Source organism: Puma concolor, chromosome E3 (assembly GCF_028749965.1).
Source record: "Puma concolor isolate L17-30 chromosome E3, mPumCon1.1.hap2, whole genome shotgun sequence".
NCBI lineage: Eukaryota > Metazoa > Chordata > Mammalia > Carnivora > Felidae > Puma > Puma concolor.
Window position 1 is genome coordinate 16,276,287 of NC_141682.1, and position 21,953 is coordinate 16,298,239.

The window sequence follows — 21,953 nt, forward strand, 5'->3', positions numbered from 1 at the left end:
CAGTAATATATCTGAATGTTTTTCAAGATGTAGATGAAGCCCCATTAATGAACTGCAAAATCAATTTAGTGGGTCAGCCTTCTTTTTTCATTTTTTTAAATGTTGTTATGTATTTTTGAGAGAGAGACAGAGAGAGAGAGAGAGACACAGCATGAGCAGGGGAGGCGTAGAGAGAGAGGGAGACACAGAATCTGACGCAGGATCCAGGCTCTGAGCTGTCAGCACAGAGCCCGACGCGGGGCTCGAACTCACAGACGGTGAGATCATGACCTGAGCTGAAGTCAGACACCCAACCGACTGAGCCACTCAGGTGCCCCATCATTCTTTTTTAATAAGAAACAATATAACAGTGTACTGAATACAGTAAAAGTATTATTTCACGAAGCTTTCATTTGTTACATATATATAATTGTGTTTTTTAAAAATCTGAAAAATAGTAGTATACATGACCATTAAACATGAAGCAAAACAACACAAAGGAAAATGTGAGTATTAAATAATCAATGCCAAAGAGAACACGATATGGGTATGCCTACAAGTTAATGTGAACCATGGAAAAACCCACATGCGGAGCAGCAGCAAAAAATTCATCTGCACGCAGCACAACAAGCAAACATCATACACACGAAGAAGTTTCTGAGGTCCCAGTCCTAGCTCCAGTACTTCCTTCTTCCCAGAAAACCCTCCCCTTCCCTTGCAAGGCGAACTGCTGGGCAAACTCGGAGAGGCCTTCTTCCCAGTTAGGGCTCCCCAAGGTAAGCCCCAAACTCTAATCCAGCACTTCTCCATCTCTCCTGCAGGTACCCCCAGGGCGGACTCAAGGCTTTACACCGTCTAAGTCCCCGCCGGAACACCGGGCTGAGCTCCCCACTGGGAACCAGGTCACGCTAGGATATGAACGATGGAGGAAGCAGGCACACTGATAGACCGTCAGGCCAAGCCACGCTGGGCCCCGCGTCCCAAGCACAGGGTGGGAGTAGGGTCGAAGGTTCCGAGAGGCAGAGCGAGGGTCCCTTTCCTCCCCGCCTCCCGCCCCAAGCCTTCCCCAACCACCCACCCCCCCCCACGCTCGTACAAGGTGCGCTCCAAGCCCGCGCCCTCGGCTCCCCTCGACCCAGCCGTCCCCAGCTGTGGACACTTGCGCGAGCCCGGGAACGCGCCCTGGATGACTTACACTTCCATGTCGACCCCGAGTTGTCGCCTCCGCCCGCCAGCACACACGCAGCCTCACGCTACGCCGCCACCGCTTCCGCCCTCCTCACAGCGTACCGGGTAGCCGGCTCCGCGCGCCGCTGGGCACGTCGGGATCGCCGCGCTGCATGCCGGGAACCTGGCGGACCGGGCCGGAGACCTCAATGCAGCCAGACTTCTGTGCACTTCACGTTGCGGGGCTTGAAACTGTTGAGGGACGCCTGGTGGAAGCGCAAGGCGGCTTTGTGCTGCTGGAAATGTTCTGTTTCATGATCCTGATGTTGGGTGTGGCGCCGTGTGTTCTGTTTCTGAAAATTCAGTGAGTTGTCCACTTTTATGTATGTTGTAATTGAATAAAACGTCTTAAAAAGTGAAAAACCCTCAGCCTCCCTTCTCGTTATCACTCTTCTTGAGAGCTATTTGGCGCGCGCGCGCGCACACACACATACACACACACACACACACACACACACACACACACACACACACACACACACACACACACACAAAACTGTAAGGTTGCCTGGGTGGCTCAGTCCCTAAGCGTGGATTTTGGCTCTGGTGATGGTCTCACAGTTCCTGAGTTCGAGCCCTCTTTAGGCTCTCTGCTGCCAGCGCAGAGCCTGCTTGGATCCTCTGACCCCCTCTCCCTCTGCCCCTCCCCTACTAGCGCTCACTCGCACTCTCTCAAAAATAAAAAAATAAACATTTTTTTAAAAGCTGTAAGGGTAAGACTCTGACCTTCCAGCCTTTCTAGGAATTTATCTAAAGGGAATTATCAGATGCTTGAAGAAAGGTGGTTTTGTAGTGATATTTTTTTCAGGGAGATAGCCTGAATATCCATCAATGAGGAATTGATAAATCATGTTTCAGCCACCCAGTATTATATATATGACCATGAGAAATCATGTAGCATATTTGTTACGCTAGAGGAAATGCTTAAGATAGGGTTTTTAATTAAAAGAAAATGATTTGGTGTTACTCTAATAATCTAAAGAAAAATGCACAGGGAAAAAATACCTAAGGGCACGTGAGGTAGAGCCACCTAATGTACTATATTTTATGTCTTAAAAAAAACAGACATGGAAGGTTCATTATCTTCTAAACTTTGGATATGTCTGAAATAGTTCTTAAAGACTGGAAGGAAATAGCCAAAATATTAACAATAGCAAGTGTCTTTAAATGATATGTCAATTGCAGGGTGGCTGGGTGGCTGTCAGTTAAGTGTCCAACTCTTGATTTCAGCTCAGGTCGTGATCAAATGGTCTGTGGGATCAAGCCCCACGTTCAGCATTCAGCTCTGTGCTAACAGTGCAGAGCCTGCTTGGGATTCTCTCTCTGCTCCTCCCCTGCTTGTTCTCTCTCTGTCTCAAAAATAAATAAGCATAAAAAAAAAAAAAAGATATGTATGGGGCGCCTGGGTGGCTCTCAGTCGGTTAAGTGTCTGACTTTGGCTCAGGTCACGATCTTGCTGTTTGTGATTTCCAGCCCTGCATCAGCTGTGCTGACAGCTCAGAGCCTGGAGTCTGTTTCAGATTCTGTGTCTCCCTCTCTCTCTGTCCATCCCCTGTTCATGCTCTGTCTCTGTCTTTCAAACATTAAAAAAAAAATTTTTAATGAGATGTCAATTGCTAATTTTTTCTGCTTTTTTTATAGTTGTATCAGTTATCATTTGCTAAATTCATTCTCTTTGCAAGGCACTTACTAAGCACTTTGTTATTCCATTACATTAACAGTTAATGGTGCAAGCTTTGCAGTCAGATGGCCTGTGATTCTGTTTGCCTCCATCACTTTCTTAGAGGCTGTTGGACCTTGGGAGATTACTTAACCTCTCCTAACCCCAGTTCCCTCTTATGTAAATCATAGGTCTGTTTGGTAATCTTTATAAAGTACCTGACACATCGTAAGTGCTCAGCAAATATTAATTACTGTGACGATACAACTATGACACTCTGGGGTAATTCTTTTGTTATTCAAATTTTAATATTGAGGAAACTGAGGCAGGCTTGAAGACATTATGATTTACCCAAGATCAGTCATCTAGGAACTTGTCCACTAGGGATTCAAATTCAGGCCATCTGAACAACTGTAGGAGGTGTATTAAATCGTTAATAGTGACTGATGATTGGTTAATAAAATGTGTTATGGCAAAAAAGGAATTGAGTACTGATACCTGCTACCACATGGATGGCCCTCAAAAACATGCCAAGTGAAGAAGCCAGACACAAAAGACCACATTCTATATGATTCCATTTATATGAAATGTCCAGGATGGCAAATCTATACAGACAGGGAGTAGATTAGTGGTTGCTTAGGGATGGGGAGTGACAGCTAATGGACACTGAACTTTCCAATTTTAGTATATGTGTTACCAAAGCAAGCACATGGACACTGAATTTCTTCTGGGGGAAATAAAAATTTCCCAAAACTATGTTGTTATGGTTGTCCATCCCTGTGAATATATCAAAAAACACTGCATATACAATTTTATTTTTTTTTTAATTTTTTTTTCTACGTTTATTTATTTTTGGGACAGAGAGAGACAGAGCATGAACGGGGGAGGGGCAGAGAGACAGGGAGACACAATCGGAAACAGGCTCCAGGCTCTGAGCCATCAGCCCAGAGTCCGACGCGGGGCTCGAACTCACGGACCGCGAGATCGTGACCTGGCTGAAGTCGGACACTTAACCGACTGCGCCACCCAGGCGCCCCTATACAATTTTAAATAAGCAAATTGTATGGTATCTGAATTTTGTATTCAATGAAGCTGTCAATACCACAGCTGGTATTTGCCTGTGGGGGTTAGTTTGGAAGAGAAATAAGAGGCATTTTTAGCATTTAACTTTACACACTCAGAACTTCAAAAATGTTTTTCAATGCACATGTTATTTTCAAATTATAAAAAATGTTATTTTAGGGCACCTGGGTGGCTCAGTCGGTTAAGCATCCGACTTCAGCTCAGGTCATGATCTCACAGTCCGTGAGGTAAGCCCCTCGTTGGGCTCTGTGCTGACAGCTCAGAGCCTGGAGCTTGCTTCAGATTCTGTGTCTCCTCTCTCTCTGCCCCTCCCCTGCTCATGCTCTGTCTCTCTCTGTCTCAAAAATATATTAAAAAATTAAAATTTTTTGGGGCGCCTGGGTGGCTCAGTCGGTTGAGCCTCCGACTTCAGCCAGGTCACGATCTCGCGGTCCATGAGTTCGAGCCCCGCGTCAGGCTCCGGGCTGATGGCTCAGAGCCTGGAGCCTGTTTCCGATTCTGTGTCTCCCTCTCTCTCTGCCCCTCCCCCGTTCATGCTCTGTCTCTCTCTGTCCCAAAAATAAATAAACGTTGAAAAAAAAATTAAAAAAAAATAAAATAAAAATAAAAAAATTAAAAATTAAAATTTTTTTAAAATGTTATTTTAAAAACAACTAATTTACTTTAAAAAATCAGCAGGTAAGTAAATGCCACCCTAGACCCAGCTGGTCTGATTTGTATAGAGGGTCCCCTGTAACTTCTTTAAGGCCAGTGGGCCCCACAAAGCAGCACTAACGATGCTTGTTGTGTATTCACTTAGCAAATATGTAGCGATGGCCCATTTAGTGGTGATGATACAAATATGAATAATCCACACCTCCCGCCCTGGCTAGCTGACAGCCTAGTTGGGGAACCAGCTCTGGACATCAACAACTATAATACACAGTGTTCAGACGCAATGAAGCAGAGGAGAGAATGACTAATGAGGTGGAGAGGCGTCTCAAAGCCAGGAGTGTTTGAGCTGGTTGTGGGGAGGAGCACCCAAAGCCAAGGCTTCAGGGATAGGCTCCCACAGAAGAGGGGTCAGTACCTCTGAGGGCCCCATGATAAAATAGCTAAGCTCCAGGTTCTCCAAGGGAAGCCACCCTAAGACTTTGAGGACCATATGGAGTCACTCTGCCTATTCTCTAAGGGCAGCCAAGTAATCAGGAGTGAGGCCCTTTCTCCCAAGGGAAGGCTGCCCAAAAGGACCTTGTGCAATGAAATAATCCAGCCAACAAAGCTGGGCTAGTCAATGACTGAAACTCCTCCCTAGCCTGTCCCCACTCAAGGCCTCCCTGTAGCTCTCCTAACTTGAGACTGCATAAGGAGTCTCATTCTTCGCTACCCAAAGTATAAAAACCTAGAAAATGGCTTTTTTTTTCTTAACAGCTGGCTTTTTAGGAAGGACCATGTACTACTATATACAAAGGCCCAAAGCATGAGCAAGCCCTGTGTGTCTTCCATGGGGAAATGTCCTGTTGAACACAGAGCTGTTAGGTCTAGAGCTCAGAAGGAAACTGGCAAAAACTTTTGAAGGTGTAAGTAGTTGAGGTTGAAGTCTTTGAGGTTAAGTCACCCAGGGAGAGTCCAGAATAGTAAGACTTACTTGGTGCATAACAGGTGCCACCGAGTTGATCTCAGCTCTTCACAGGGGTGTGCTAATTAATCCCCTCAAGATTCCATGAGGATGTGTGCGTTAGTATGCTCTCATTTACTTCCCTCAGGAATTCTCAGAGTTAAGTACAATGATCAGCCCATTTCACACAGAGGAAAGTGAAGCTCAGAAATGAGTTACAACGTGTCAAAGCCAGGGTGCTCCCTCTTCTCTGGGCCAACTCCCAACACCCATGTGCACTGGCACTACCCCAACTTTACCTCTCAGTTTTAGGACCTGCAACAACTGGGATGCCTCCCTGTTCTGCGCTAGATACTTTAGATGCACCAAAGTGGAAAGTGTAGGGGAGAGAGGCCAGGCGAAACTTTCATTCTTCTGAGGCAAATCCCATGCAGTATTCAGTCCTCTGCTGAAATGGCTGTTGTCCATTGTCTGAACAGTCCTGGACCCTCAAGCTGGCAATGAGGATGAACACAGAAGGTTTGCCTATGGTCAAGGCCTTGAAGGAAACACTGACAAAGCCCAGTGAGGTTGTGATCATTTTTAGCATCTCCGGAGCAGGAATTGTAGACCTGTGGTGACTTCTAATCATGGGTTGTATTCCTGGGGACCCACAGGAATAAGGCAGTCATGTGTGGTAGTTATAGATGTGGGCTCTGTGGCCACCCAGACTGAGTTAAATCCAGTGCCTACCTTACAGAGTTGTTGTGTTTAGAATAGCATCTGGCAAATGGCAAACGTGAAAAAAAAATGTTATCTATTATCTCCCAAAAATCCAAAGCAAGGAAATAAGATTTTGAATGAAGAAAGCTTTAAGTATATGATGATGTATGGATGTCATCTACTTCCCCTTATTGTGGATATACTGTTCACCTTCTTGGAAAAGTCATGAAGCCTTTCACTACCCACCTTACCTTGGAACAGTTGACATGAGTAGAGTTAAAGGCTTCTAGTGAGTAAGAAAATGAGTTACATGGCAGTGCACGATGTGGAGGGTGGGCCAGCCCCATTCAAGGGCATTTTCCTGGAGTTTCTCCATATGCTAGGCAGAATAATGGTCCCCCAAAGATGCCCCAACCCTAATCCTCTAGAACCTGAAGATATGTTACCACATAAGCCCAAACGAACTTTACAGATGTGATCAAGGTTATAGATCTTACGATGGGAAGACTATCCAGAATCATTTGGATGGGCCCAACCTAAGCACATGGGTCCCTTTAAAGAGGAGAATCTTTCCCAGTTGACAGAGTTAGAGGAAGGTGTAACGATGGAAGAAGAGTCCGAGAGATGCAACTTTCCTGGTTTTGAAGCTGCAGGAAGGGGCCATGAGCCAAGGAATATAGGTTGCCTCTAGAAACCAGAAAAGGCAAGGAAACAGATTCTCCACTAAGCCTCCAGAAAGGACTGAAGCCCTGCCAACACCTTAATTTTAACCCAGTAAGAGCCACGTGAGGCTTCTAACCTATAGAAATATGAGATAATAAATCTGTGGGAGTTGTGTGGGCATTTGTTATAGCAGCAATGAAAAACGAATAAACTCCCATACAATTCCTTTATTCTATGCAGACTGTCTTGCTTATTCACTGTCCCCAATCCCAAAAATCCCTCAAACAACTCCTAGATAGATCCAGGTGTCTCACGGTATCATGTGTGTGCACATGCACACACACACGTGACCACAGGCAGAGCTCTGGGACCCTCTCTTGTGGCTGCCACTGAACTTGTTGCAGTGATGGCAGCAGAGCAAGGTGCAATTGTCCCCAGGTGCTGAGGCTTGGCCTCCTACCTGACACCATTGCTGCAGATGTCTTAGGCTACTTTAGTTTATTTTCATTCCCTGGCTGCTGGAGTCTGTGGGGCCAGGTGCAGGGACAGTCAGCATGTAAGGCATATTTAAGAGTCTCTTATGTTCTGCCCTCCTCCCTGCTTTTATATTATTTTGCCTCCCCTTTTCCTATGTCCATCTGTTTTGTATCTTAAGTTCCACATATAAGTGAGGTCATATTATATTTGTCTTTCTCTAATTTCACTTAGCATCATACACTCTAGTTCCATCCACACTGTTGCAAATGGCAAGATTTCATTCTTTTTGATTGCCAAGTAATACTCCATATATACTCCATACTCCATATATCTGGTATATATATACCAGAACAAACTGAGGGTCGCTGGAGGAGTTGTGGGTGGGGGGATGGGTTAAATGGACAAGGGGCATTAAGGAGGTCACTTGTTGGGATGAGCCTTGGGTGTTATACATAGGGGATGAATCACTGGATTCTACTCCCAAAATCATTATTGCTCTATATGCTAACTTGGATGTAAGTTTCATGAATGAATGAATGAATGAATGAATTTTAATTTTTTTTAACATATATTTATTTTTGAAAGACAGAGAGAGGCAGAGCATGAGCAGGAGAGAGGGAGAGAGAGAGAGACAGACAGAATCCGAAGGAGGTTCCAGGCTCTGAGCCGTTTGTTAGCACAGAGCCCGACGTGGGCCTCGAACTCACGAACCACAAGACCATGACCTGAGTTGAAGTCGGATACTCAACCGACTGAGCCAGCCGGGAGCCCCTGAATTAATTTATTAATTAATTTATTATTATTTTCTTTAAACATAGGGGCGCAGGTGTTCCCTTTGTTGTTTTTTTTTTAATTTATTTTTAATGTTTATTTATTTTTGAGACAGAGACCGAGCATGAGTGGGGGAGGGTCAGAGAGAGAAGGAGACACAGAATCTGACGCAGGCTCCAGGCTCTGAGCTGTCAGCACAGAGCCAGACGCAGGGCTCGAACTCACAGACCGTGAGATCTTGACCTGAGCCGAAGTCGGAAGCTCAACCGACTGAGCCACCCAGGTGCCCCTTAATTAATTTTAAAAAATAATGTAACACATAGTTCTCTGCCTTTCTTTTATTTTTTTTATTTTTTTAACATTTTTATTTATTTTTGAGACAGAGAGAGACAGAGCATGAATGGGGGAGGGGCAGAGAGAGAAGGAGACACAGAATCGGAAGCAGGCTCCAGGTTCTCAGCCATCAGCCCGGAGCCCGACGCGGGGCTCGAACTCACGGACCGTGAGATCGTGACCTGAGCTGAAGTCGGATGCTTAACCGACTGAGCCACCCAGGCGCCCCAGTTCTCTGCCTTTCAACCAAGCCGGAGCCTTCACTCTGCACTCTTGGTAGGGAATGTTTTTCTGGAGGCTCCTTGGTGTCAGTGAGCCCCCATTCCCAGCCCAGGCAACGTAAGCCTGAGACCTGGGCTTACATAGTTCTCTGAAACTTATATAGTTCTCTGAAAAGTAATGGTATTTAGTAAGTACTACATAAGAGAGCTTATGAACAAATATCCTACATATTTTCTATCTTTTGTTTAGTGTGATTTACATAGCATAGGGATTAGGAACACAGATGCTAGGGGCAACTGGGTGACTCAGTCAGTTGAGCATCCCACCTTAGCTCAGGTCATGATTTCATGGTTTGTGAGTACAAGCCCTGCATTGGGCTCACTACTGTCAGCGTGGAGCCAGCTTCAGATCCTCTGTCTCCCTCTCTCTCTACCCTTCCCCCACTCACACTCTCTCAAAAATAAATTTTAAAAATTTGGAGGAAAAAAAAAAAAAAGAACACAGATTCTAGGGTCAGACTGCTGGCCTTAGTTTGGATTCTGTCTGCCCCACCTAGTAACTTTATGAGTTGGGGCAAGTCACTTAATCTTCTAAGCATCTAATCCTCTAAATTTCCCACCTGTAAAATAGCGATAATTGTGTTTACCTTCTAAGAAGATTAAATGTGATGGTAAACATGCAGCGGTTTTAAAGCATGTCTGCAAATTGTTTGGACACTCTTCCTTCATGGGCTGGAGACTAATTCCCCCCACCTTGAATATGGCCTGGACTTGTGCCTCATTTGTAATGAATAGAAAGCAGTGGAAGGGGGGCACCTGGGTGGCTCAATGGTCAAGCATCCAACTCTTGATTTCGGCTCAGGTCCTGATCTCACAGTTCGTGAATTGGAGCTCCACATCAGGCTCTGTGCTGACAGTGCAGAGCCTGCTTGGGATTCTCTCTCCCTCTTTCTCTGCTCCCCTGCTCTCAAGTACATGTGCACTTTCTCTCCTTCTCTCTCAAAATAAATTAATAAAAAAAAAAAAAAGGCAGTGAAAGTGACACTACATGACTTTTGAGGCTGGGGCAGAAAAAGCTATGCAGCTCTCATCTGACTCTCTTTCAGGACGTGGGTTTTAAAGTCCTGAGTCACCCCATAAGAAGTGTAGCTACCTTCACACCATTAGGCTGGAGGCACCACATGGAGAGATCATACAATTATACAAACTGTTGCAGTCCCCAGCCATTTGAATCGTCCCATCCCAGGCATCAGACTTGTGACTGATGAAGAAGTTTTTGAAATGACCCCAGGTCCATACAACTATATGAGAAACCTTTAGCCAGAACCTCTTAGCTAAGCCCATTCAAACTCCAGAATGATCAAAAGTAATAACTATCACAGTTGTTGTTTTGTAATTTGGGATGTTTTTTTACACAGTGATAGATAACTGATATGCACATAAAGTACCTTGAACATGAAAAGCACTGAATAAATAGTTGTCCTAATTATTATTATTTCAAACTAGCATCATCCTGGCCCGCTAGGCCTTCCTTTATTAATAATGGCAACTACCATTCACTGAGTACTTAGCATAAATCAGGCATTATATGTATATGATTTCTTCTTCACTTAATGTTCAAGGCATGGGTATCATTATTCCCTTTTTACTGAACCTCCAAGAGGGTAAGTACTTACCCGAGGCTACACTCAAGGAGCATTGTGGCTTAGATTCAACCCTGGCTCCTCTGACTCTCAGAACCTGTCATAAAGTGTACTCCAGAATAGTTAACTGCCACTTAAGTCCTTCTAAAGTGCTGCCAGGAGTGAGCCCACCGCCCAGCTGTCTCCACGAAGAGCTAGCGAGATTGGGCTCTTGTCAAGCCTCGCACCATTCTTTCAGGCGGTCTCCTGCATACTCAACACCAGGTATGTATGGTCGATCTTAATTCAGCAAATGAAGAGTACAGCAACCCACAGGCCTCAAGACTACTTGTGCAACTTTTGTATTCACCAAAGGGACTGGAAAAACAATTGATTGTCATTTAAGATTTAGTGGTGTTCCAGGCTACCTGGGTGGCTCATGGTTGAGTGTCACCCTCTTGGTTTCAGCTCAGATCATGATCTCACGATTTCTTCAGTTCAAGCCCCACATTGGGCTCTGTGCTGGCAATGCAGAGTCTCCTTGGGATTCTCTCTCTCTCTCTCTCCCTGCCTCTCCCTGTCTCTTTCAAAATAAATAAATAAACTTAAAAAAAAAAAAAGATTTAGTTGTGCTCCTATTGGTAAGTTCTTGTTAACTTGATCCCTCAGGTAATTAATTTCTGATGAATCAACATCTTGGCATACCAATGCTATTGCTGTCCTGCACATAACATGAGCTTTGCGGCCAGACCATTGGGGTTCAATTCCCAGCTCGGCCACTTCCTAGCTGGGTATTGTTGGGAAAGTCACCCAATCCCTCCCAGACACAGTATCCTCATCAGTAGAATGGGAGTAATTATAGCATAGGCCACAAGGGCTGGTTGTGAAGATTTAAGGAGATAACCAATATGTAAGGTGTTTAGCAAGTGCCTGGCACACAGAGCTATTAGCTCTCATTGTTATCTGCTTATTGCCCTATTTATATAGAGAGAACACCTCAGCCTGCCTTTAAATTGTTTCCTTAACATTTTTTACTTTCCTCAGGCAGGAGTCTGTGCTTGGAATTTCCTAAGATGATGCTCAGGAGGCGTGACGAAGTAAGAACCTCTCCCTTTCCTCCTTGTCTCTCTCTTCTCCTGGGAGTTCAGTTATTGTCAATAATAGCAATGACAACACATGTACTGAATGCTGATTATGTAGCTGTAAGATCCAGTCTTGAACTGTGTATATATCATTAACTCAGATTCTCACAACAAATCATACAAGCTAGATATTTTTACTCATTTATTCATCGTTTTTTTCAATTAACGAATACTTACTGTGTTCCTTCAATGATCTAGGTACTTGGAATACATTAAAGAATAAGACAGATAGAAATCCCTGTTCACATTCTAGTGTGCAGGGACTACTGTAAATAAACAAACAGTAACAAACGTAGCAAGTCAAAGAGTGATTAGTGCTGTGGAGAAAAATAAAGGTGAGAAGGCAGAGAAAGAAGGAGAAGCAAATTTCTCCTTTAAACAAAGCAGTTAAGGGAAGTTCTCACTTTGTGAGAGGGTGACAGGTGGGCAGGGACATGAAGAAGGTGAGGAAGTGAGACATGGGGAGACTTGCGGCAACATTCCAGATAAGGGGAACAGCAGGGAGTATGAAGTATAAGGAAGCATAAAGCACAGAGGAACATGCCTGGATGTTTGAAGAACACAGGAAGCCAGTATGGCTGGAGTAGAGAGTGGCTGAGTGACAGGAGAGTCACAGGAGAGGAGGGTAGAGAGGTATAAGGAAGGAGGGAGCAGGGCAGGTCACTGAGTTCTAGGCCACTGGAAAGACACTGGCTTTCACTCATTGAAATGCAGAGCCCTCGAATAATAGCTTTGAGCTGAGAAATGGCATGATCTGGTTTAAATTATAAAAGGATCTCTCTGCCACTTGTGTTGAGAAGAGATCCTAGAAGAGCAAGGGTGGAAGCCTTAAGGACAAGAATGGGAAGGCAAAATATCATGGTGCATGGTGGCTCAGTCCAGGAAGAAGCAGTGGAGTAGGGAGAAACTATCAGATTCTGGATGTAATTCCAAATAGACCCAACAGGATTATATGGCTGGATTTGGGTAGGAGGAAAAACAGGGGTGAAGGATGACACTAGGGCTTTTGGTCTGAGCAATCGGATGGTGTTGCTGTTCAACAGAATGATGACCACATTTGGAAGGAAGATCAGGGATTCAGTTTTGAACATGTTGACTTTTAGATGTCTTTTAGGGGAGCCTGGGTGGCTCATTTGGTTAAGCGTCCAACTCTTGACTTCGGCTGAGGTCATGGGTTTGATCCCCACGCTTTATGGGTTTGATCCCCACATCAGGCTCTGCACTGGCAGTGTGGAGCCTGATTGGGATTCTCTCTCCCTCTCTCTCTGCCCCTCCCCCACTCATGTGCTCTGTCTCTCTCTCAAAAGAAATAAACTTAAAAAAAATAGATGTCTTTTAAACACTAAAAAAAATCAGAAAGGCATTAAGATATAGAAGTTTTCCCTCCACTTAATAAGTGGATAATAATAATAAGTGCTTATCAATATGCTTATTAATGCTTAATTAATTAATCAATGCATAATTAATTATGCTTATTATAATTAATTGATTATAATTATTAATTAATTATGATAATTAATTAATTACATCCCAGTGGCTGAGCTGGGATTTAAACCAAGATAAGTCTGTCTCCACCATCCTTATCTTTTGTGTTAAATATCAGCCACAGGATTTTTGCTTTTGACCAAGATGGAGTCAGTTGGACCTGATTCACCGTCGCACATGAAACAACAACAAAAAAATTAAAAAGACAACATACACGAAACAAAGATCTTCAATGAAGGATGATGATTTCGGAAAGACAGGAAATAAAAGAAGGGAGCCTTATAATCATCCAGGTTACTATTTGGAGAAAGTTCTCTGGACATGATGTGGGGAGGCAGAACTGAGGCAGAGTCTGGCAGACTCCCTGAGTTGAGAAGGCAACGTGGGGAGCCGAGAGAGACAGAGGCCTCTAGAGCTCATAAAACAGAGTAACGGAGAGAAGAGAACTACACAGAGGACTCCGAAGATATACAGAAGGTCCTCCTCAAATATTCAGTGGGTTACTGAATCAATGCATGCATGTGAGGAAAGTATCTGAATACGGGGAAAGAACAATCCAAAAGGATTAAAGGAAACAATGCTTATTCATGCCAGTCAGACTGGGAAAACTTATAATTCATTGAGTATTAAGGGAAGTCTTCTCTCATTAGCGGGAGATAATTAACTCTAGACTGAGCATCGCTACTGACCTGTCTAGCAACTAACGAAAGCAAAACCCAAAAGGATCAAACTGTTTCCAAGTTACCTAACTGCATCCCAGAGCAAAATTCAAAAAGATTTATCAGAATACAAACATATCCACCACCTAACCAGATAAAGATCCAATGTTTAGCATCTGATCAAAGACCACTAGATGTGTAAAGAAGCAAGAAAATGTGACCGATAATGAACAGATTAATAAATCAGAGAAAGACATTAAAATGTGTATTATAACTGTATTCCATATGCTCAAAAAGCTAAGTTGAGGACTTGAATGTGTTGCAGGATTTTTTTTGCCACAAAACCCAGGATGCATTGTCTCACCACTTCAAAGAATGAAGAGGTAGACACAAACTGTGCAGCGGGCAAAAGTTTATCAGAGTTTAAGATTAGAAGGGAAGAATAGTAGAAAAGCTCTCTTTACAGAGAGGGGACATTCAAAAGTAAATGCCTGAGGACTACAGTCAAGGGTCCTTGTTTTATAAGGTTCTGGTTGATGTGGGAAACAAAGGCAGAAGGAAATGGCAGCTAAAATTCAATTTCCTTATAACCTGCAGCCCATTGGCAAATACTTACGGCAGACAGAGGTTTCTCCAGGAACTCCCTGCTATCTTAATGCTAATGCCTTGCTAGAGGAAAAAACAACCTTAGCTTGACAATAGCTAGGCCTCCAGAATCATGTGAGTCTTCTTTAGCATATGAAAATCTCATTGGAGGGGCACCTAGGTGACTCAGTAGGTTAAGCATCAGACTTCAGCTCAGGTCATGATCTGTTGGAGTTCGAACCCTGCATCTGGCTCTGTGCTGACAGCCTGGAGCCTGCTTCGGATTCTGTGTCTCCCTCTCTTTGCTCTTCTCCCACTCATGCTCTCTCTCCCTCTCAAAAATAAATAAACAGAAAAAAAATCTCATTGGAAACTTCACCTTGAGTTCCCCACCCCACCCCCACCCCCACCAACTCCATATAGATAACCAGTCTCTCCTCATGATCCTGGGGCAGCTCTTCCTGCCCATGGGTCCTGTCCCCATACGTCAATAAAATCACCTTTTTGCACCAAAGACATCTTCAAGGATTTTTTCTTGGCTGTTGACTCCATACCCCATTAACCCCACTATCACCCAAAAAAACCTCATCACTGGTTAGCCCTCCCCTGTCCTTTCCCCCTTGTTCCTTCTAAGGTTCTACCCTTATTGGCTTGATAACTCTGGGTCCTGGGTTGGCTCGTTTCCATTGTATGAGGGGTGGTCTATGGCCATACTTAGGCCTTTTGTCAAATTCCAGAGGGGAAACCTAGGGGGAGTAGGTGGGGTCTGTTACATTCTTAAGAGAAACCTATGCCTGAGGGGCTTGCTGTGGTCAGACACTCCCAGCATTGTTCCAAAATAGGTGTTTTTCCTCACTCAGGGACCTCAGGCCCTAATCTTTCCCTCTCTGCCTACTGAATCCTATCTTTTCCTATCATAAAGAGACACTTATCCAGAGATGATACAGAAATGGCCAACAAGTAAAGCACCTGGGTGGCTCAGTCGGTTTGTTACAGCAAATACTTGGCGCCCAGGAAGGGGCAAGCGACAGTACTTAGGGAATCAGAAAAGACTGCTGCCTGCCCAGTGAGTCATCTCCAAAGGCTGAGCATCCCACTCAGGTTTTACTGATCTTTTATACATATGTGCTTCTGGGTGGGCGGGACTAGTATAGTCAAGCTTCTGGTTCCTGTCTGCTAGATGATGCAAGAGGAAAGCTAGATTGCAGAAGTCAAAGGCATGCAAAGGGAGTTTCTGGCCTTGGATATCTGGCTGGCCCTTTTTATTTGCATTCACCAGCTTTCCTTTTCAGGTTAAGTGTCCAACTTTGGCTCAGGTAATGTTCTCACGGTTTGTGAGTTCGAGCACCGTGTAGGGATCTGTGCTGACAGCTCAGAGCCTGGAGCCTATCTGGGATACTGTGTCTCCCCCTCTCTCTGCCTCTCCCCCACTCACACTCTGTCTCTCTCTTTCAAAAAAATACTAAACATTATTTTTAAGAAAAGCCCAAACCAAACTTTTGAAAGGGCGGGCCTACGCCAGCCGACTCCATCTTGTTCTGTGTCCTTCACCTTGACCACACCTCCTCCCCTTGAGTAACCCCCCCCTCACCTGCCTAACAGGACTCGGACCCTTCCCCAGGACCCTTCCCCAGCCAATCGGTTGAGGCCATAGCCATTACCTCACCAACTGCCCCAGGCCCCAATAAAACCTTTGTCCTTTTGAAACTCGCTCTCTTTCCCTGGTATCTCACCGCTGCGTCGGTGCGGGTAGGGGATTGAGCTCGAGCTAGCTCGAATAAAGGCTCTTTGCTTTTGCATCGGACTCGGCTCCCTAGTGGTCTTTGGGGATCATGAATTCTGGGCATAACACTTTTAGAGTTGAAAACTAAAATATTTGAGGGTTTTTTGTTTTGTTTTGTTTTGTTTTTTGTTTTGTTTTTTTTTGCTGCATCCACCATGAGAAGGAAGATCATTCTCAAGCAGACCTTCAGCATTCCAGAAAACATTGACATCACTCTGAAGGGCTATACTATTAGTTACTGTGAAGGCCCCCAGAGGAAACCTGTGAAAGGACTTCAACTACATCAATGTAGAACTCAGTTTCCTTGGAAAGAAAAAGAAGAGGCTCCGAGTTGACAAATGGTGGGGAAATATAAAGGAAGTGGCTACTGTTCACGCTATCGTAGTCATGTACAAAAAACATGGTCAAGAGTGTTACCCTGTGTTTCCATTACAAGATGAAGTCTGTGTGTTGAGTTTTTCTGGGCGTGATGGTGGGGTGGTGGCGTCCAGAGCCGACAGCCAGGAAAGAATTCTTGAAGATGTCTTTGGTGCAAAAAGGTGATTTTATTAAAGCACAGGACAGGACCCAGGTGCAGGAAGAGCTGCCGCAAGACCTTGAAAAGAAACTGGTTATCTAATAGGGAGTTGGGGGAGGTAAAGTCAAGGTGAAGCTTCCAATGAGATTTTCATATGCTAAAGAAGACTCCCAGGATACTGGAGGCCTAGCTATTGTCAAGCTAAGGTTGGTTTTCCTTCTGGCAAAGCATCAGCGTTAAGATAGCAGGGAGTTCCTGGAGAAACCTCTGCTTGCCTCAAGTATTTGCCAGCAGGCTGCAGGTTATAAGGAAATTTAATTTTATTTGCCATTTCCTTCTGTCTTTGTTTCCCACATCATGTGTATGTTCACTTTCCCATCAATGTTGTTATTCAGGAGAATGGTTCTCTTGTTGAAATATGAAATACATCTGTTTGCTGGGTTCAGATGAGGTCAGGCATTGCCTGTTCAGTATCTCCCCAGAAAGATGAGTTAATTCTTGAAGGAAATGACATTGAATTTACATCAAATTCAGCTGCTTTGTTTCAGCAACCCACAAGAGTTAAAAAAAGGATATCAGAAAATTTCTGGATGGTATCTGTTTCTGAGAAAGAAAAAGTTCAGCAGGCTAATGAATAAGACCTAAGTTAGTTCAGCTACAGGAACCACAAGATGCCAGATTTTTCAGACTTCTTTGTGATATTTTAAAGATGCACTAACAGCTGTGTGTTAAAAAAAGAAAAGGAAAGAAAACTACAAGATTGGAGATACTGAATTGGATGGACAGGAGATTAGATATTATAGATGGAAAGACTGGTGAATTAAGGACATAAAAATAGGCACCCTCCAAAATGAAACACAGAAAGAAATAGAATCACCCAAAATAAAAGAGCATCAATGAGTTGTGGGACACTTCATGCTTATGTACAAATAATTGGAGTATCTAAAAAAGAGGAGAAAGAAGAGGGTGGAAAGGTCTCTTAATATTAAAAATTATAAATCTACAGACCTAAGATGCTCAACAATCTCCAGCACAAGAAAAATGAAGAAAACTGCACCAAGGTGTATCAAAATCAATGATACAGAAAAAAATCTTAAAAGCAGCTAGAGGGAAGGGCGCCTGGGTGGCTCAGTCGGTTGAGCTTCCCACTTTTGGTTTTGGCTCAAGTCATGATCCCAGAGTTGTGGGATAGAGCCCCATGCACTGAGCATGGAGCTTGCTTAGGATTCTCTCTCTCTCTCTCTCTCTCTCTCTCTCTCTCTCTCTCTCTCTTCCCCCCAGCCCCTCTCCCTCACTTGCATTCTGTCTCTAAAAATTATATATAAATACATATGTAAATATATATATAATACATATATATACATATATGTATATATGTAATATAATATATATATAAATATATATGTGTGTGTGTGTATATATATATATATATATATATATATATATATATATAACAGCTAGAGGAAAAAAAAAGACATGTTACATACAGAGGTACAAAAATAAGGCTGACAGATTTATCATCAGAAACAATGCAAATGAGAAGACAGTGGAGCAACATCTTTAAAATACTGGGGGTAAAAGTCCACTCAGAATTCCATATGTGGGAAAAATATTTCTCAAAACAACAACAGGGTAACATAAAGACATTTGCAGATGTACAAAACCTGAAAGGATTCATCACTGGTGCTACAGAAAAATAAAGGAAATGCTTTAGACAAAAAGAAAATGATAGCAGATAGAAATCTGGATCCACACAAAGGAATAAAAAGCACAGGAAATGCTAACTACATAAGTAAATACATAAGACTTTTTTTTTACTATTTATTTTTTTTTAACTTTTTTAATGTTTATTTATTTTTGAGAGAGAGAGACAGAGCATGAGTTTGGGAGGAGCAGAGAGAGAGGGAAACACAGAATCTGAAGCAGGCTCCAGGCTCCAAGCCATCAGCCCAGAGCCCGATGCAGGGCCCGAATCCACAAACCCACAAACCCATGAGATTGTGACCTGAGGCAAAGTCGGATGCTTAACTGACTGAGCCACCCAGGCGTCCCTTTTTTACTATTTAAATCTCTATAAACGTAATTGATGGTGGAGCACCTGGATGGCTCAGTTGGTTAAGCATCGGATTTTGACTCAGGTCATGATTTCATGGTACATGGGTTCGAACCCCGTGTCAGGCTCTGGGCTGACAGCTCAGCCTGCAGCCTGTTTCAGATTCTGTGTCTCCCTCTCTCTCTGCTGCTCCCCAACTCATGCTCTCTCTCTCTCTCTCAAAAATAAATAAACATTTAAAAAAAAATAACCAATGGTTTAAAGAAAAATAACCATGAAGTAGGAATAGGAGGGAACTTTCTGAACCTGAGAAAACGGGATCTATGAAAACCTGACTGTAGTGGATGGAATTATGCCACCACCACCCATCCCCCTGGAAAAATATATTCAAGTCCCAGCCCCCCTAGGACCTGTGAATATGACCTTATTTGGAAATCATATCTTTGCATTGTACTCAAGTGAAAATGAGGTCATAATGGATTAGGGTGGGCCCTAAATCCAATGACTGGTATTTTTCTAAGAGAAAAGGAGAGGGAGATTTGGATACAAAGACGTAGAAGAGACACTGGAAAGAAGGGCATGTAAAGATGGAGGCAGAGATCAGAATGGTGCAACTACAAGTCAAAGAATGCCAAGGACTGGCCGGAATCACCAGAAGCTGGGAAGAGGCAAAGAAGGCTTCTTCCCTAGAGCCTTCAGAAAAAGCATGGCCATGCCGGCACCTTCATTCCAAACTCCGGACTTCAGAACTGTGAGAGAATAAACTTCTGTTATTTCAAGCCATGACAGTTTGTGGTACTTTCTTATGGCCATGCTAGGAAATGAATATACCTACATCTAACACCATACTTAGTGGTAGAAGACTGGATGCTTTTCTCCTAAGATCAGGAACAAAGTGAAGATGTCCACTCTCATCACTTCTATTCAAAATTGTACTGGAGGGGGGCACCCTGGTGGCTCAGTCGGTTAAGCTTCTGACTTTGGCTCAGGTCATGAACTCATGGTTCCTGAGTTAGAGCCCCACATCCAGCTCTGTGCTGACAGCTCAGAGCCTGGAGCCTGCTTTGGATTCTGTGTCTCCCTCTCTCTCTCTGCCCCTCCCCTGCTCGTGCTCTGTCTCTCTTGTCTCTGTCTCTCTCAAAAGTAAATAAACATTTAAAAAAATTGTACTGGAGGGACTAGTCAGAGCAATTAGGCAAAAAAAAAAAAAAAATGTATTCAGTTTGGAAAGGAAGAAGCAAAACTATTTATTAGCAGATGACATGACATTGTATGTAGAAAATCATAAGGAATCCACTAAAAAACTGCTGGATAAACAAATTCGACCGATTTCGAGATACAAGATCAATATATAGAAATCAATTGTATTTCTATATATTAACAGTGAACAGTTGGGAAATGAAATTAAGAAAAACAATTCCATTTATAATACATCAAAAAGAATAAAATAGTTGGGAATGAATTTATTAAAAGTAGTGCAAAACTTGTGCCCTGAAAATTACAAAATATTACTGAAGGAAATTAAATAAGATCTTATTAAATTAGAAACATCCCGTGTTCATGACTGGAAGACTTAATATTGTTAAAATATCAGTACTCTCCAAATTGATCTACAGACTCAATACGTCATTATCAAAATCCCTACTGACCTTTTTTTGCAGAAATTGACAAGTTAATTATAATATTCATATGAGGATACAAGGGACCCAGAATGGCCAAAACAATCTTGAAAAGGAAGAAAAAAGTTCGAAAACTCAGTTTCCAATTTCAACACTTGCCACGGTACTACATTAATCAAGATAGTATGGTACTGGCATAAAGTAGACATACAGGTCAATGGGGTAGAATGGAGTATCCAGAAATAAAGCCTTACATTTAGGTCAATTGATTTTTGACCAGAGCGTCGAGATAATTCAAGGGGAGAAAACAATAGTTTTTTTCAACAAATGGTACAAAAATAACTGCATATTCACATGCAAAATAATAAAATTGGATGCCTAACTCACACCATACAGAAAATTTTAACTGCAAATTAACAAAGTAAATCTTCATGACTGAGTTAGGTAATATTTTCTAAGATATGACACCAAAAGTGCAAGCAACAAAAGAAAAAAATGGATAAATTGAACTTCATCAAGATTAAAAACATTTCTGCTACAAACAATACAAACAAGAAAGTGAAAAGACAATCTAAAGAATAGGAAGAAAATATTTGCAGATCATATATCATACATCTGATAAGGGACTTGTATCATCAAAATTAAAAACTTTCGCTCCAAGAAAAATGCTGTTAAACCAAAGAAAAAACAAGATAGTACCTCACCAAAGAAGATAATACTTGGATGGCAAATAACCACATGAAAAGATGCTCAGCATTAGTCATTAGGGAAATGCAAATTAAAGCATTAATGAAACATACTATGCACCCATAAGAGTGACTAACATTAAAAGACTGACCATTTGAAGTGTTGACAAGGATGTTCAGAACTGAAACTCTCATATACTGCTGGTGGGAAAAGTACACCTGTATGACACTTTTCAAAACTATTTGGTAAGTCCCTAAAAATTAAACATACACCTACCATGTGGTCCAGACATCCCACTCATAGGTATTTATCCAAAGGAAATGAAAGCATATGTGCATAGAAAGACTTGCCATGCATTTTTTAAAAGTTTTATTTATTTATTTTAAAAGAAAGAGAGACCACAAGCTGGGGAAGGGTAGAGAGAGGGAGGGAGGGGATCCCAAGTAGGTTCCTCACTGTCAGTACAGAGCCCGATTCAGAGCTGGAACTCACAAACTTGAGATCATGACCAGAGCTGAAATCAAGAGTCGGGCACTTAACCAACTGAGCCACCCAGGAGCCCCTGTACGTGCATGTTTTATTTGTAATAGCTAAAAATTGGAAGCAACTTAAATGTCCACCAACAGACATTGGATAAACAAACTGGGGCATATCCATACAACGGAATAGAAAGAATTGAGCTATTGATACTTGTAATAACATGGATAAATCTCAAAATAATTATGCTGAGTGAGAAAAGCCAGACAAAAACAGATTAGATAGATAGATCGGGAGAATGCTAACTAATATGATTGCAAAAAGCAGATCAGTGGTTTCTCAGTTATGGATGGGGAGAGGCAAGAGGAAGGGATTATAAAGAGGTATAAGGATCCTTTTGGGTATGATGGATACATTCACTACCTTGATTATGGTTAATTTCATGGGTGTAAGTATATGTCAAAACACATCAAATTGTACACTTTAAATATTTTTGTATTATTGTATATCAGTTACATCTCAATAAAGCTAATATATACACTATATATATGTGTATTATATATAATATAACACATATATATATACACACACACATACCTTTGTGTATATCC

The 21,953-nt window shown here is 42.6% G+C and overlaps 1 protein-coding gene and 1 pseudogene across 5 annotated transcripts in view; one reads left to right on the forward strand and one right to left on the reverse strand.

The window, feature by feature from the left end:
• CRCP (CGRP receptor component) overlaps window positions 1-1,323 on the reverse strand; it is a 46,838-nt gene extending 45,515 nt beyond the window's left edge. The window contains exon 1 of one of the 5 annotated variants that reach the window (XR_015245448.1): window positions 1,175-1,323. Coding sequence is in view for 1 of the 5 variants with exons in the window: in XM_086692062.1 (XP_086548188.1) it covers window positions 1,175-1,182 (8 nt within the window). In the remaining 4 variants the exon portion in view is untranslated. The remainder of the gene's footprint in view (window positions 1-1,174) is intronic. The other 4 variants (XM_086692067.1, XM_086692065.1, XM_086692063.1 and 1 more) reach the window with 4 other exon arrangements.
• A 14,821-nt stretch (window positions 1,324-16,144) lies between these two features.
• On the forward strand, window positions 16,145-17,144 carry LOC112859870 (large ribosomal subunit protein uL6 pseudogene; annotated as a pseudogene).
• The last annotated feature ends 4,809 nt before the right edge of the window (window positions 17,145-21,953 follow it).